Source organism: Heteronotia binoei, chromosome 5, assembly GCF_032191835.1.
Source record: "Heteronotia binoei isolate CCM8104 ecotype False Entrance Well chromosome 5, APGP_CSIRO_Hbin_v1, whole genome shotgun sequence".
Lineage (NCBI taxonomy): Eukaryota > Metazoa > Chordata > Lepidosauria > Squamata > Gekkonidae > Heteronotia > Heteronotia binoei.
Genome location: NC_083227.1, coordinates 94271700 through 94289160, shown reverse-complemented (window position 1 = coordinate 94289160; position 17461 = coordinate 94271700). Strand labels below are relative to the sequence as shown.

Sequence of the window (17461 nt, the reverse complement as noted above, 5' to 3'; positions counted from 1 at the left end):
TCACTCCTCTGAGCATGCCGGGTTGGGGGGGGTGGAAGGTGGCTTGCTGCCCATCCCACCCCTCGACATGCTCAGAGGAGCGACGCCAGCCTCCCCCTTACTCGCTTCAACACGGGCATCTCAGTAAAGCATTCTCTTAAGAGAGTGCATGACAAGGCTTTGCATCCCCCTCTCTTCCGGAACTGAAAGGGCACAACAAGGCTTCCCTCCCCCCCCCCTTCTGGAACTGGAAGGGAGGGCGGACCAAAGCCTCATTGTGCACTCTCTTAAGAGAACACTATTGAAATGCCTGTGTTGAAGCAGGTAAGGGGGAGGCTGGTGTCACTCCTCTGAGCACACCGGGGGGGGGGGGGGGGTGGAGGTTGGAGCACAGCGTCACATTGCGGTGCCGCAAATAAAAGAAGGGAAGGGGCAGAAGCGGCGTGGTGCATGTGGGCAGAGGGGAGGGGTGGTAGGACGCTGCTGCGGAAGGGGTGCAGCGCGGCAAGTCTGTCTGGGGAGCTGCACACTCTAGGGCCGGCCCTGTACTGGACTCCAGTTTTATTCTAGTGCCACTGACTTAACATAGCTGCCTTATTATTTCGGAACTTTTGAATTATACTCTGCTTTTTTGGCTATACAGTAGTTCTAGCTGATTACTTCATTTTTCTTGCTAATCCTGCATGTTAACCAAAAGTTCATGAACTTTTCAACTGTCAATGAACTTTTTTCTTAAAGTTATTTTAATCTTTGACAGTTAATTGAAACAGTTCCAGTAAAGTTAGATTAACTGCTTTTTAAATAGAGGTTAAGAGTAAGACTGGCCTTCTTATCTTGCATTATCAGATGTAACTCATATGCAACTGCTGATTGGTTCATTTGCACTTGGGTTGATTATCTCATGTTTGTTAAGAACCAATCATAGTATCAACATGATTATGATAGAAAAGATATATAAAAAGACTGCCATTGTTGTATAGATATGCATTACTGTGATAAGCAAATCAGATTTCTCTGGATGAAGGTTTTGGAAGATTAGGTGAGATTTCTTGGTGTGTGCTATTTGGGCTTGCTAATAATCCCTAAAAGCAGTGAGACAAAAAAAAAAACCCAAAACCAGTTGTGTTACTATAACACAACTGAATAATGTCAGGAACTTTGGTAATTTTAGCACTTATTTTTATAAGAATTGTATGGTTAATTTTCACATGCCTGTATTTCTTACTGTCTTGCATAATAAAGATAACTTTTTTTAATAAAAGAAAAAAGTCTCTGAACATTTTCAGTCCAGTTGCTAGTTATAGTTCAAAGAACTGAACTACACCGTACTTCTTTGTATTATCGGATTTAAAGGTTGATAAACAATCTTTAATAGATAAATCCTATTGTTTAATTCAGAGTCTATAATTGGATGTGAGAGTAATAATAGACTGTTAAAATGCCATGCATACAAACCTGCTTCTACAATATTTCATTACTGAAAGCAACAGGCAGCTGCTCTTTAACAAACATCAATATTTCATCTAAGAAGATCCTCTCATGGAAGATGAGAGAGAAATAAAAATGTCCAACACTTCCTGCCTGCTCTGAACCTCGCAAGCAAAATCTCCTAAATGCAGAAAGGTTCACAGTTTAAGAATTTCTCTGCTTCTTTGCTGATACTACAGAGGCCTTTCCCCCACAGCTTCTGATAATGTCTTCTCACAAGAAAGAGCAAAGTAAATATTGTTTACCTTCATTTCCCCATAGTGTAACGGATTCTGAACATCATTGGCATGTATCACACTGACACCAATCTCATTTCCAGTTGTCATTAGTCCCTTAACTGTCACTGTAGCAACATTTTGGTTAGATGTAGACCAAGTGAAGTTGCCACTTCCACCTTGAACCTAAAACAATAAATGACAAAGAAAACAACCAAATATGGTTTTATTACAAATACCTTGAAACATGGATACCCTGCAATTAGCTATTATATATTTCTATAGTAAATATAATACAACACTTTAGCCTGGAACTGTCAAATCTAAGGTTGCTTGAACACATGCCAGTTCAGATAGCATCCAGTTCACCAGTGGCAATAAGATAGCCAGCTTATCCATAGGGCAATTCAATTGTTCACAACCTGTTCACATCCATTTGCAGGAACAAGCTAATCACAACCATCAGAAGCCAACTCTCCCACAATGGAGAGTTCAGAAATGTTGCTTTGGTTTCTTTACTCTCAGCCTGGAGAGAAGATAGAAAAACAATCTGCATTTCTTCTCTCAGTTGCAGTGAGAGAACACAAGCTAATCTCTTCTGATCTCACACATCATGGTATAGCAATTTTATTCTGATGAGAGGGGGAACAAAAGCCCATTTCCAGCTTATCCCCCATCAGCTGTGAGTTGCCATCTGATTCCCCCCTCCTGTGTTCCAGCATAAGGACTCCCAGATCAGCTGGGAGTTGGCTTCTGATCAATAGGCAGCTGCCACCTCATTTAGCAGATGTTTGAGTTGCTTGATTAGAGTTGAACATATCCTCAATTGGTTTATGGTCTGACTGTGAATGCAGAAAAGGGTATGTTCAGCTGCAAACCAGTGGGTTTGCTACAAAATATGTGATGGCAAGTCAGAAATAGAGGAAAGAATTCTGTTAGACCAGAAACATCAACTGTCCACCCTTCACTGTATTTTATTCTCTCCTTTGCATGTAGACATTTTGTCTGTTACTATAACTGCCACCCACATCACTCCTACTGCTTGTCCGTTCTGCAAAAATTTTGATACTTGGACATATCTCAGTGATTAATAGTGCCTGTAGTCAGCATATCATTTCACAAGTCAGCACACAAGAGGCTCAGCTTATGGAATTGCTGTATTTTTAGGACACTGATTAATTTCCTGTTACTGAAAGCAAAAGACAGACAACTGAATGATTTTAAGTCTCAGTACAGCTAACCTGTGTACTGCTGAAAGTGTTTTCTACCAGTGGGAATTGCTGCAAAGTATAAATGGCAAAAGAGGGCAAAGAAAAGAGTGAAAATTGATTTCTTGCTGTCATTGTGTCTTTATTTTTAGCCTTAAGGGGAGGTTAGCAGTGTATATTCATGGCTCCAGAAACTCATCAAAAGTCAGTGACTGACAACAACAAAGAGTACTTCTATTTACCATGAGACTCACAGAGGTCTGTACCACTTTTGTACATTATAGCGTTTGTCAGACTCTTTAAAGATTCAATTTTTGTATCTTCTGTTCCAAGTCCTTTCCTGAAATCAACCCTCAGCAGCCTACAACAGATGTTTAAGAACTTCAGAAGTTTAGCTTTGTTTTTGTGGACTAAACACAAAAACCAAAATTATACTTTCATAGCCTGTGACTTTGATGAATGACCTCATGCACTGAACAGCAAGATAACTTGGTATGCTATGGATATCAAAGATGCACATCATCTGCTTTAGCTCTGTAGCCACATAAAATCTTGACATACATTTTCCCCACCATCATAAGAAATATTGGCAATGTAAATCTAGTCTGTGTCATTAATTATGGGAAAGAGAAAAACAGGAATGGCACAATTCTGAATCATACCCACCCACCCTCCTTGCAGTGTTCCTGTGTGCTAAATTTCCTCCTGGGTATCTTGTGGAGATCTGCATACACTGAGAAGGCATAAATCTGCTACAAAATTATTTTTTAAACTAGAATGTTAAAGAAAGCTGGGGGGGGGAGTGGCATGAAGGGGGGAAAAGCATTAGTTTAACATTTAAAATTAAACATTTCTATTTCCCAGATTAGATCTATTTAAGAATTCAAATAAATCCTAAAATTATTAATACAGTTGAACACATGAAGTTGAATACTTAAACTGAGTCAGACCATGAAGGTCAGTATTGTCTACTCAAACTGGGAGTGGATCTTTTGCATCACCTACTGTCAGATTTCTGTTTAACTGCAGATGCCACAGATTGAGCCTGGGACCTTCTGCATGTCAAGCAGATGCACTATCACTGAGCCACGGTCCTCCCATACTATGCCATATGTGGAGGAAGCTGTAAATGTATTTATGGTATATTTGCTTAGTTTAGCATCAGCTAATTTCTGTAGCATAAAGATCCTAAAAACAAAAAGCTACAGCCTTCAGTTTGCAAGACCTGAGCAAGGCTATTAATCATAGGACATTTTGGAGGTTATTAATTCACAGTGTGCTCTAAGTTGTAAGTGACTTGAAAGCACTCACACACACAAAGATCATATAGCTAGCTTGTGAGTCAAATATTACAGAGGAGTAAAACAATACTAAAAAATATTTGTACAGGAAAATACAGCTGAAGGTCAAGAATCACAAAAGATGGCTTACACAATTATAAATAGTACAGGAACAGAAGAGCAAGATACTTCATTTCCTCTCACAAACTTTAATATAAGGCAGCATTAAATGGCCCGATTTTTCAGAGTGATTCAGATTTATCATATAAAATGTTAGAGACATTTTAAAGACATTTCAGTTTTATGGTTCAATGAATTAGCAGATCTACCCACATACATATTTCAGTCAATGCAGGTATATTATTTCTGTGGATCAAGACAATTGACTTTCTATTTGTTATTACCATGGCATCATTCTTGATCCAGCAATGGTCGCTTGGTAACTGCACAAGTGGGAGGCTTTTTGAAAGGGAGAAAATCTTGTTTGGTTCTTCAAAGCATTTGTTATAACAAAGTATTAGGAAGGGACTGCTCAAGAAATCAGAACCTAGAATATGACTTTTACCTCAAGCCATAGTGTTTAATTTAGGAGATTGATAAAATATTGATTCGGAACAAGTAAACATAAATATGTACTAAAACACATATTTATCAATCTCTAAAACAGCTTTTAAAATATAATTATGCATAAAGTATTCAAACAATTGATTAAAATATACAAACATATATCATAATGCAATAAGGGAGGAAGGTCAATAACAGTTAGGGGGTAACACCAAGCCAAACAAAAAAGTCTTCACCCACTAGTGGAAGATGACAACAGAATGCATGAATTTCCCTGGAGAAGGAGTTCCAAAGTTTCAGTGTCATGACCGATATAGACAGGTTGCTTACCTGTAACTGTAGATCTTCGAGTGGTCATCTGTGCATTCACACTCATGGGATAGAGTGCCCATGCCAATCCCCAAATCAGTGCCTAAAAAGCCCAGGATTTTTCGCACTCGGCACCCAGTGAGCATGCACAGGCGTTCCAGTATGCATGCCCACCGGAGCCAGCACGAGGATCCTGCCAGTTCCTTCCTGACCGCTGGAAGCCCCTAAAATAGGGAGACTGTCAGCAGTGGGGAAGGAGGGCGGGTAGTGTGAATGCACAGATGACCCTTGAAGATCTACAGTTACAGGTAAGCAACCTGTCTATCTTCTTCGTGGTCTCTGTGCTTCACACTCATGGGAGATTAGCAACCCAGACATACCTGGAGGCAGGAGCAGATGGTCAACCAGAAGAGACAGCTTACAGCACCGCAGCTCCCAAATGAGTCCTCTGCTGAGCATGCACATCCAGAGTGTAATGCTTCATGAAAGCATGGAGAGAGGACCAAGTGGCGGCCTTGCAAACATCCATCAATGAGACACCCTTCAGGAATGCCACCGACGTCGCCATAGCTCTAGTAGAGTGTCCACGAATGGGTCCAGGCAACGGCTTCTTCGCCAGCAAGTAGCACAACTTAATAGTTTCAGTGAGACACTTTGAAAGCCTCTGAGAGAAAATTTTAGAACCCAACTGAGGAGCAGCATAGGAAACAAAAAGATGCTGGTCCTGACGAAGACTCTTAGAGCGGCTCAGATAAAAAAGTTACGCACGCTTGACAGCCAAAGCGTGCCACCAACGCTCATTGTCCGAAGAAGGCGTAGGGTAAAACATAGGTAACCAAATGTCCAACTTAAGATGAAATTGGGAAACCACCTTAGGGAGAAACGAAACATCAGGAGCCAATGAAACTCCGGACTCATGAAACACTAAGTACGGGTGGTCACAACGCATAGCCATGAGCTCCCCTGCATGGCGTGCCAATGTGATCACCACCAAAAATGCAGTCTTCCAGGATAGAAGCTGTAGGGAACAGGTTGCCATCGGTTCAAAGGGACGCCTGGTCAACCTGTCCAAAACTACCGGCAAATCCCACAACTGTGGGGGTGCTCTAGAAGGAGGATGCAACCTGACCAGTCCCTTCAGGAATTGCTTCGAACGAGGATGAGCAAACACCGAATGCCCCTCAACAGGCTCGTGGTGAACTGATATAGCTGATAAATAAACTTTCACAGAAGAAAAGGAAAGTCCAGCATCAAACAAAGATAAGAAATAATAAAAAATCACAGGCAAACCCACCCATTGGGGTGAAATTGCAGGTTCAGCCAAAAATCGAACAAATTTCCCCCATTTCCTGTAATAGGAAATACGGGTAGACAACTTTCTACTGTTCAGAAAAACGTACTTAACTCTACTCGAAAATTTGCAGAGTCGATGAACCCCGCTGTCAACTTTAGGTGAGGTACGTTGTAGTGAAACACTTGCCCTCTCTGGGCCAAAAGAAGGTCTGGTTCCGCCGGGAAATGATGAAAAACTCCCCACGCCAAGCAGAGCAAAATCAGAAACCAGTTTTGCCGAGGCCACCACGGCGTGATTAGTATGCACCTCGGTTTCTCCCTCTTTATCTTGTTGACTACTTTCGTCAGCAGCAGAAGAGGCGGAAACAGATACAGAAACCGACCCTTCCACTGGAACATTAAACTGTTTCCCAAGGACACCGGATCCACTCCTCCCCTGGTGCAGAACAAAGGACACTTCCGATTCAGGGTTGTGGCAAAAACATCAATCTGAGGATACCCTCAGAGCTGGAAAACTGGTTGAAGGAAACGCCACTGCATCTCCCATTCATGCAGCGATGCTGCTCCTCTGCTCAATGAATCCGCCTGGAGATTGAGTACCCCTGGAAGGTGTGACGCCTTCACATAGATGCCCTGATCCAGACACTCCAGCCACAGCTCCATCACTAGCACACAGAGTCTTCAGGAGACTGTCCCACCCTGCCTGTTGACATAACAAAGGGCTGTTGTATTGTCCGTCAACACAGCCACAGCCTTTCCCACTACCAAGGGACGGAAAGACTGAAGGGCAAAATGAATTGCCAACAGTTTGAAATAGTTTATGTGGCAACGAGTCAGCTGTGGTGGCCACAGACTGCCCCCCCCCACAGAGTATCCAATTGAGCATCCCATCCTCATAGGGACGATTCTGTGGTGATCGTAACCATCGTTATAGGCAGATGGAAGGGAGCTCCTTGACAGATGTTGTCTCTGGATGTCCACCATTTCAGAGCCCGAAGGATCGACTGTGGAATTGTGAACTTCTTTTGAGGTGAGTCCCGTAGAGGTCAAAACTTCCAGAGAAACCAAAGTTGAAGCCCTCTCATTCGAAGTTTCATGAACAGCAACACACTGGTAGTCACTGCCATCAGCCCCAGCAGCCGCTGCAGCTGTTGTGCTGTGCCCCATTTCCGGACTTGAAAAAGGTGAATGAGAGTGATGATGTCCAATGCTTTCTGATGAGGCAGAAAAGCACGATGAAGGTTTGTATCAAACAGAGCCCCGATAAACTGAACTGTCCTTGATGGTATCAAGTGGGACTTTTTCATGTTGACCTGCAGACCAAGGGTATGAAGAAGACGGAGAGTGGTTGCAATATGGCCGGAAAGATGCTCTTTCAAATCCGCCACAAGGAGCCAGTCGTCGATATACGGAAAAATGACTATGCCTTGAAGCTGGAGATGTGCAGCTACAACACTCATCATCTTAGTAAACACTTGTGGTGCAGTACACAGGCCAAATGGAAGGGCTTTGAACTGAAAATGGTTGGAGCCTATTGCAAACCTGAGGAAGTGCCCGTAAGATGGGTGGATGCTGACATGGAAGTAGGCATCCTTCAGATCCAAGGCTGCCATCCAGTCCCCTTGGCTGATGAGGGGAAGGATTGTTTGTAGGGTAGACATCCAGAATTTCTGGTACACTTGTTCAGATTTTGAAGGTCCATAATTGGTTTCAGTCCCCCATCTCGCTTGGGGACCAGAAAATAACGAGAATAGAACCCCCCATTTCTGGCCACTGTAGGGACTGGTTCTATGGCTTGTTTCTGCAAGAGGTTGCTCACCTCCTTTAGTAGAGGGGGGGAAGAAAGTGTGATGACAAACACTGAGTCGGAACTTGAACAAAGTCTATCTTGTAACCCTCTGATATAATGGAGAGAACCCATCTGTCTGTGGAGATGGACTCCCATGCAGGTAGATGGTGACGGAGGTGGATGTAGGAAGAAGGGGCGGTGATGTGTGCGGCAGAAAAGTCAAAGGCCCTGCTTTGTAGGGCGGGAGCCCTTGGGTTTGTTGGTGGCTGCAGAAGCCGAGGCAAACCTGGACTTGTTATTTCCTTTATAAGGAGATCTGCTCTCAGTCTGGTGTAGTGGTTAAGTGTGCGGACTCTTATCTGGGAGAACCGGGTTTGATTCCCCACTCCTCCACTTGCACCTGCTGGAATGGCCTTGGGTCAGCCATAGCTCTGGCAGAGGTTGTCCTTGAAAGGGCAGCTGCTGTGAGAGCCCTCTCCAGCCCCACCCACCTCACAGGCTGTCTGTTGTGGGGGAGGAAGGTAAAGGAGATTGTGAGCCGCTCTGAGACTCTTCGGAGTGGAGGGCGGGATATAAATCTAGTATCTTCTTCTTCTTCAGTCTGTGAAGAGTGAGGTCTCCAAGATCGGTCAGGGGAAAATTTCTGATATGGCCTTTTGGGCCAAGGTTTGTGCCACTGCTTAGGCTTTCCAGCCCAAGAAAATGTAGGGACGCCAAGGTTCCGCGAGGTCATAATACTTTTGTCCATCTCCTGTAGGACACGATCAGTTGTGGAGCTAAAAAGACCTTCACCTTCAAAGGGAAGGTCTTCCACATAGGCTCTGGTGTCAGGCTGAAGGACTGCTGAGCGTAACCAAGAGTGACGGTGTAGAGACGGCGGAGATGAGAGTCTTGACAGAGACATCCACCATGTGCTTTGACGCAGCCAACTGCTGTTTAGCCACAGCAAATTCCTCTCTTTGCAGTTTCTTCAACAAAGACCGCTTCTCCTCACTCATAGATGACATTAAAGGCGTGAGTTGTTCCCAAACCGAATACTGGTAGCGTGTCATACATGCAGCATAGTTGGAGATTTTTACTAAGGCTCCCGCTGAGTAGAAATGTCTACCAGCATTGTCGATCTTCTTGCCTTCCTTATCAAGCGGGGAAGAATGGGTCTTGCGAGCCTTTGAGGATGAAGAAACCACCACCGAATTGGGTTTGGGATGAGAAAACAAAAACTCAGCACCAGCCTCCTGGACATGATACATATGGTCTAAACATCATGAGGAAATTGGTGTGGATGCTGGCTTTGCCCAAGGTTCCTTCACTGCCTGCAGGATGACTTTGGTCACTGGAAGGGCCACAGCTGTCAATGCGTCTCGCTGCATAATATCTAAAACAGTATCATCGACAACTGGCTGCGGTTGGACCATCGAAAGGGAGAGAGACTGTGCCATACGCTTCACCAAGCCCCATATGACTTGAGATCCTCCGAGGGGGATATTGGAAGATCCTCTGTTATATGAGAGTCTGGAGAAGGTTCCGCTGCCTTATCTGGATCATTGATACCAACCTCGGAGTCCGATGTCGAGGAATCTCCTCTTCTTTCAGAGTGTTCCGATAACAGCAGGGTTGAAGCGCTTTCGGGTGACCTGAGTGATGCCGACGGATGAGCCTGCGGGTCCCCAGACCTCTCCCTACGTCTCTTGGGAGGAATCGATACCGATGCTGAAGGTGTGCAGCAAGTGGTAGAATGATGTGAAACCCTCAAGAAGTACGAAGCTTCTGAGCGTTGGTCCCATTCCGGCAGCTCGTGGGGACAGTACCATGGATACGGTGATGGATATGGATAAGGCCCAAATGAACAAGGCCACTGATGCTGGTCCCACATAGGAGGTGGCGGAAACTTTCAAGTCCTCTCTTCGTTTTGTACTAGGAGGAAGTGGTGCCATGGGTTCGTTCGGTGCTGAAGCCTCAATCTCCGATACCGAACCGCTGTCACTCCGGCAACGTGATTCCGACCTGGAAGAATGAGTTCGCTGGGTGAGGTCGATTTCCTGCTCCGATCCCGAAAAATGGGTCGGTTGAGACCCATGTCTTCCCAATACTGATGGACTTCTCTGGCAGTTGGGTGATGCCAGAATTCTCTGAGGTGGAACAGTTTGCGCCGACACCAAATCTGTCGAAGCATCCCTGGAAGGGGAAGGAGTGTGGGACAGTCTGTCCTTTTTACGCTTGTCCTTCGACTTATGCTTCTTTGGGAGGGATGACCGGCTCCCTGAATCATCCCGATATTTCTTAGTCGGTGTGGGCTCCACTAACCCTTCAGAGGGTCGTTTCATGGATCGACCCCACTCAGTCGGCATAACCGTCGATGCTGGAGATGACGGATCCATCGATGCCAAGGCCATGGACTGGGTAGCGTCACCCAGCGGGGCCAAGGGGCCCGTTGCCACTTTCGGCAGCCAATTTGACTAAAGCCGCCAGTAGCCTTGCCGCCCAATTATTCCGCGTTTGTTTAGAAAATCTCGAGCAATGCAGGCATGAGTTGACACGGTGTCCCTCGCCCAGGCACAACAAGCAGAGGGAGTGACCGTCCAGGGGTGCGATTTTACTACCACACTTCAGGTAGCACTTGAAGAATCCCCAACGCCTTTCCATAGGCAACAGAAACCCACGCGGGAAGAGAGAACTATATTGACCCAAGTCCAACCGAAAGTTCTTTTTTTTTTTTTTCAAACGACCAGAAATAAGAAAAATAAAAAACAGGCAAGAAAGGGAAAATCCAGAAAGAGATTCTATAAGTACCGACTGGAGCAATTGAAGAACGATCCTTTCAACGTGGTGGTCAAGAAGGAACTGGCAGGATCCTCGTGCTGGCTCTGGTGGGCATGCATACTGGGACTCCTGCGCATGCTCACTGGGTGCCGAGCGCGAAAAATCCCGGGCTTTTTAGGTACCAATTCGGGGATTGGTGCAGGCGCTCTATCCCATGAGTGTGAAGCACAGAGACCACAAAGAAGATAGGCCCTTTCTTGGATTGCCACCCATCTAACCTCAGCTGGTAGGAGCACCTGAAGCAGTGCTTCTGAAGATGACCAGAATGGACAGGTACATTTATATGGGAGTAGACAATCCTTAAACTACACATAGAACATTTGTGCACAGAGTAAGAAACAGTGTACATTAGTGAAGGGAATCAGTCCAGTATGCAGCACAATTCCATGTTTACTTAGAACTAAGTTCTACTGTGTTCAGTGGTGTCTGCTCTCAGGTATGTGCATACAGGATTGTAGCCTTATTTTCCCGACTATTAAAAAAAATACTTCGCACGAAAAATACTGTTGTTGTGATGGCACTAAAAGATGAGGTAAATGGAAAAGGACATATCACAAACCACTAGGTACTGAACCTTAATGTAAACTGTGTAAATTCAAGAACCACACAGAACCTTTATGAACACACAAATCTGCCTTATTAGACTATTAGCCCATACAGTTCCTTAATGCTATCTAGTGGCAGGACTCACCAGGGTAACAGCTCTTAATACCTTTGACTGGAAATACCAGCCACTGAACCTGGAACATTCTGCATACAAAGAGTGTGCTCTACTGCTGAGTCACATCCGTAGCCCATTGGACTTTTCCTTATACATGAATACATCTATTTTTGAATATATTCCTAAAATTTACACCTTGTAACTATGTATGGGTAGGGTAGGATTTTGCTACAAATCTGGGGAAACTACTTAGAAGAAACTCTTCTTCAATTTTGACTTGAGTTGGAAGAGGGAAAGAATTTATAACATTACCTTCAAAATTTAAACAGCATTATTCTTATGAAATGAATCAGCTTTATTTTTATTAGACTTTTACCTACACAGTTTTACAAGAAAGGACCGCAGACTTAAGTATTTTTCCCCTGATTTTATGGGTATGTTTACTACATATTTATTTTTGTGAAAAAGCATTTTTTATAAAAAGCTGAACACTTCTGTAAACACAGTATGTGTTTATACACGCACAGACAAATCTTCCTGGACTAGCAGTTTGTTTTTTTCTGAAAAAAGTTTCATCAAAAGATGGTTCTGGTTAACCTTATTCCTTGGAAATGAAGGAAGCATGAAAAGTGCAGAAGAAAAGTCATGGTTGAAAAATCTACCATAAATAATGCTATGGCCTTTGCCTTCCAATAACAATGTTATTGCTCTAGTGAATGAAACAGAGGAAGTGAAGTATGTCAATGTGGTGCTCTAGGGGGGATGCTCATTCTTTCCCAAATGTCTTCTTGGCAGTAAATGCAGCTGCTAACTTATGGAACCTGGATGCAGCAAACCACAAGCATTTTTATCCATTTACTGTTTATCAGTTTCTCCTAGTACGGGATGTGTTCTGCAATCCTACTTAATTTAAAGCAAGGCTCCTGAATCATAAATGTGTGCCATAAAACAAAATGCAGCTTTTAAAACTGCAGGCATCAACCTGCGGCAGAATTGTAAGAAAATTCCAGTTTCTAACGGCAATATGGTGGCAGTTTCAAGATTTAAAAAGGATCACAAAGTACCCAATAGCTAAATTTGACTGTTTTCTGTATTTAGATGGCTTTTAACACTTACCTTTATTGTGTACAGATAGGCTCCTGCTCTTGGCTGCCATGGAAATGTCAAAATGCTTGGTGAAAGGGCAATGGGGACATAAATGTCTATTTCTTGCTGGTTTCGTACAGGAACAAGTAATGTATAAACACCTCCATCCTATCAAAAATAATATACAATTGTTATACATTAATTGTCCAAATTTTAAAGGACACAGTCTAGAATACTAGAAAATAATACAGTAATTAAGAGGGAGAAAAAGGGAACTTTTTCTACAGTAAGTATATATAATTATCATGGCAGGCTTGATTCCAAGAAGTTTTTTTTGTACTAAGAGTACAGATAATAGGAAGCAAGAGTGGCCTGAATAACTACACAGTTTTAAAAAAACCTTTAATGTCAAGGAAACAATGTCACTTCTTGAAAAACTTAACTTTAATTTTACCACTCTCAGTGGTAGAATTCGAAAAGATCCCCTCCCCCTTTCAGATGATAGAAATAGCCTGGAAGAATAATGCAATCCTGTGCATGCTTAATCAGAAGTAAATTCCACTGTGCTTAATGGAGTTTACTCTCATGTAAATGCACATAGTATTTGCAAAAGAAATATCACAGCAGCTTAGGACACTGATCAGCCCAGCACCATCCTCACCAGGGTAAAACTGGAAAGCCTATAAAAACTCATTTTACCACACAATATTGTCAGTCAGGACTTTTTTGTGTGTGAAAAAAGTCCAGCAGGAACTGATTTGCCTATTAGGCTACACCCCCTGATGTCACTATTGTTTCTCACTGGGCTTTTTTTGTAGACAAAGCCTAGCAGGAACTCATTTGTATATTAGGCCACACACCCTGACACCAAGCCAGCTGGAACGGCATTCCTGTGCATTCCCGCTCAAAAAAAGACCTGTTGTTAGTACAAAATATAATCATAAATAGTTTTATTCAAAAAAAAAAATCTACTGAGTTCTTTTTATTGATTTATTTTCCACACTTGATAGGGTCACTGAACTTCAAGCCACAAGGAACACATATATTACAAGAAAAGACTGCTACATATTTGTGCCCAAAGATGGCATTTTTAATTAATTCCATACTAAAAATAAATTGTTACGCAAAACCACTTTCTTCTAAACTGAGACATCCCTCCCTATGCTATAAAAGCTTCTCCATTCCTATCTAAGAAACAGTACTCTAGATCATTATCCAAGTAAATCAGCTGACAAATATCTGGGATTGATTAGACCTGCCTTGCAAGATCTGCAGCACTAAAGTATTGATTTATTTCATGGGGTAAATTGTTAGCATGATGTTTAAGAACTAATGAGTGGGATCTAGAACAAGCTAGACAATTTCCACTAACTCCCCCTCCCACTGCTGACCCTCTTCAACATGCTACTTAGGGTCTGCTAACCCACAGCATTTGTATAGATCAATGGCCTGCAGTAAGAAGAGGAGACAAGTTAAGTTATATTGTACTGACAGAAAACTTAAATCTGGATCTAACCTACAGACTCAGGGTGGGGGAGCACATTGGAACTTTGGGCTATCCTAATGTTTCATCAGCTCGTTACAAGAAAATTTAAGATTACTACTGTTGCTTCATGTCTCCTTACCTTTATCAGTCAACTCATCTCCTAGACATATTATTTTTCTGTGTGAACAGTGGAATTTTTATTTTATTACTAATGGAACTTTCAGACATGCAATCTCTAGTACTGCCTACAGCAGTACAGTTCCAGAAAAGCTTTACTGCTTTACTGAATACACCACTTAGAAATATGTCATGGTGATCTGAGCAGGAGTTTTTACAAATCAGTCAAAAATTCATTGGCTTGAAAATGTCCCATTAGTCCCAAAGTAATTTACAAATGGGTCACAGAGTTGTAAAGACAATTACCTGGAAGTAAATCTACTTGAAATAAACATGTTTATGATTGAACAGTAGGATATTATCCAATTTTGCTGAAGTCAGCGAACATTTGTTATCTACTTTGAACAGTAGGATATTATCCAGTTTTGCTGAAGTCAACAAACATTTGTTATCTATTTTGACCCTCCAGCAACCATATTTTCTGCTTCAGATTAAATGCTTCATATCTGAAATGAGTTTCTCTATAAGCAGATATACCTGATCCACAATAGATGTTAATGAAGCAGTAATAGTAGTTTGGCCTTCTCTTATTGCTTTCACATGGTGATGTGATCCATTCAGAGAGGACTGCAGAACTGTGAAGTATTCTTCTGCAAAGTATGTATCAATTCTGAGATTCTGAAATTAGATAGGCAAGTGTGGTTACTAAATATCTTACTGAGTACATATATTTGGAACTTCTGATGTTGCAATATGGAATAATTTGAAATACTGTTCTTGTCATTCTTACTTCATGCATTACTTTTCCTGTTTTAGTACAAAAATGCAAATTAGATTTTAATTGGTCACAATGTTGCTGAAAAACAAGACCAGCAGCAGTTGAGCATCAAATGAAAACAGTATGGAAGAGAACCCATTCAAACAATGCTAACTTCTAAGAACTAGCCTGGAATGGTTTCCTTTTGGCACTTACAGCAACTAATTTACTTTTTTTTTTACCTCTACACTTTTATAACACAGTATATACTCTGCTTCTAATATAATAAAAATATTTGTACCTAAATGGCAAAACAATAAACATAAACCAAGCAGCCAAACTGAATTAATTTCTTCCTTCCTAAACTCTTTGACGTACTCATACTGTGTTCCCAATTAAGAGCTCCAAGCTTGAAGAAGCACTGTAAGAAATGTTAAATAAAGGAAACCTACCAGCAAATATGAAAACTGGAATCAAAAATTCTTCCCAGATTCTTGTCAAGGGTAACTAGTGTAGTTCCCTTGTTTAAGAGTGGATCATATTGTCTGGATAGTCCGCTGCTACCTTTTAAAGTGCACGATTGGGACCCATATACATTCACTCATCAATATATAAATTCCAGTTTCAACTTAGGTTATTGCTTAGTAATTAAAACATAGATAAAATACTTCTAAAAGTTAATTCTGCTCACATTTCAAGGAATTAAATCAGTTTTAGCACTTAAAAGTCAGTAATAAATCACAATTTTGACTTGACTGCATTTCAATCAGGGTAGCATCTTTTTACTTGTTCTGTTCTTGTTCCTTTAAACAAGAACACCTATCTATACAAACAAAGGAATACCTGTCTACATAATATACAAGACAAGGTAAGTGAAAAAAGAATGTGACCACTTTAATGTAAACCAATTTAAATCCTTCAATGTATGACATTTTTATTAAGCACACATGCTCTATTTAAAGCATGTATAAGAAACCATATACCAGTATTTTACTTACATCTGACAAATACACCCTATTATCAGATTTATCATATACTTCAACTGTTATTTCATACAGCCTTTCTGTTTCCAGGATCCATCTGTCTCCAGGGTGAACTGAAAATCCTATATAGCAGAAATGCATTAAGAAGCACATATTAACAGGTATTAGAATACTACAAAAAAACCCAACAACAACCCTACAGTACTGCTAAAAAGAGGCTTCTAACATTCATATAGTGCTTAGATTTTGGCTCCGTAAGAAAATTCTGCAGATTATCAAATCATTTGATGAAAATTAGTTATTCAAACCATATGTATTTATTTCACATTTCAAACTAGTTGCCAAAGGGGAAAAGGGACTTCAGAGCATGAGGAAGTAAAGAAACATATTTTAAAATGAAATTTTTAGGGCACTAGGCATGCAAAAGTCTTATGAGAATGTAATTTTGGTCATGCACATTTCAAGTTTACTCCACATATACTACTTTGCATTATATGACTTGCATATCATTTTACTACTGTATAAATTTATATATGATTTTCTTTAACTGTTATTGTTAGAATTACATGTGAAATGTAATTTTTTTCCCCAAAGTAAACAATAAAAATTGACAAGTTAACACTGAATATGCAATACCAACCTAAGTATCCTGGGTCCACAACATAAATACTACCATTCGGTAATTTAGAAGCACCCTGCATACTAATACTTGGAAATCAGTCAAGGAACATATATTCCCATAAAGATCAGAAGCCCCAAAAGATTAATTTAATAGTCTTTTGTAAGTTTAAATAAAATTCGTATGTGACAGATTGCACAGAAAAGCAGATTTTTAAAACGCTGTTTATGTCAGCAAGTCAGGAAGTTCATGAATTAATCTTCCTTGGAGTGCAGAGCTTATATGATTGGCTGCTCTACATGCTCTGATTGACCAGCATCAGCTGTTAGAGAAATCAAAACAGATGAACTGGAGGGAAAAGAGTCAGTAGTCTTTTGCCCTGTAGTTTGACTTTAGAGGGAAGAGATATTTGGGAGTCAGTGTTTTCTGACAAGCAGTAGTCAGAAAAGTACTTCTACGGAGAGAAGAAGAAAGACCCCATTGTCTTAAATATATTAGAACTATTCTGAAGGAGAATTTAGATTCTCAGTCAAGAAAATTACAGAACAACTTTATACAGACAACAGATACTGGAAAAGGATTTGGCAGAAGGCCTGGGTAGTTAGAGAACTCCCAGTCAAGCCAAATAGAGGAGATTGCTTCTTAGGGATAAGGAGAATAACTTTTTGTCAGTGAAAGGGGTTGGGAAGAGAACCCTGGTCTGTGATAAAGGGGAGAAGTTTAAGACTTCAGGAGTTAGTGGAAAGCTGTAATATCTAAAGGGAAAACCTAAAACTCTGATAGGAGAAATCTAGAAACTCTAAGCAA

General features: G+C 41.4%; 1 protein-coding gene across 1 annotated transcript in view; it reads right to left on the bottom strand.

Annotated features, from left to right (window-relative positions):
* The window catches only part of NUP210 (nucleoporin 210), a 155498-nt gene that overhangs the window by 94759 nt on the left and 43278 nt on the right, over positions 1 to 17461 (bottom strand). The window contains exons 8-12 of the mRNA XM_060239833.1: positions 16676 to 16737; positions 16051 to 16157; positions 14833 to 14973; positions 12723 to 12860; positions 1713 to 1868 (exon numbers count right to left, since the gene is read on the bottom strand). Coding sequence (XP_060095816.1) covers positions 1713 to 1868; positions 12723 to 12860; positions 14833 to 14973; positions 16051 to 16157; positions 16676 to 16737 — 604 coding nt within the window. The remainder of the gene's footprint in view (positions 1 to 1712; positions 1869 to 12722; positions 12861 to 14832; positions 14974 to 16050; positions 16158 to 16675; positions 16738 to 17461) is intronic.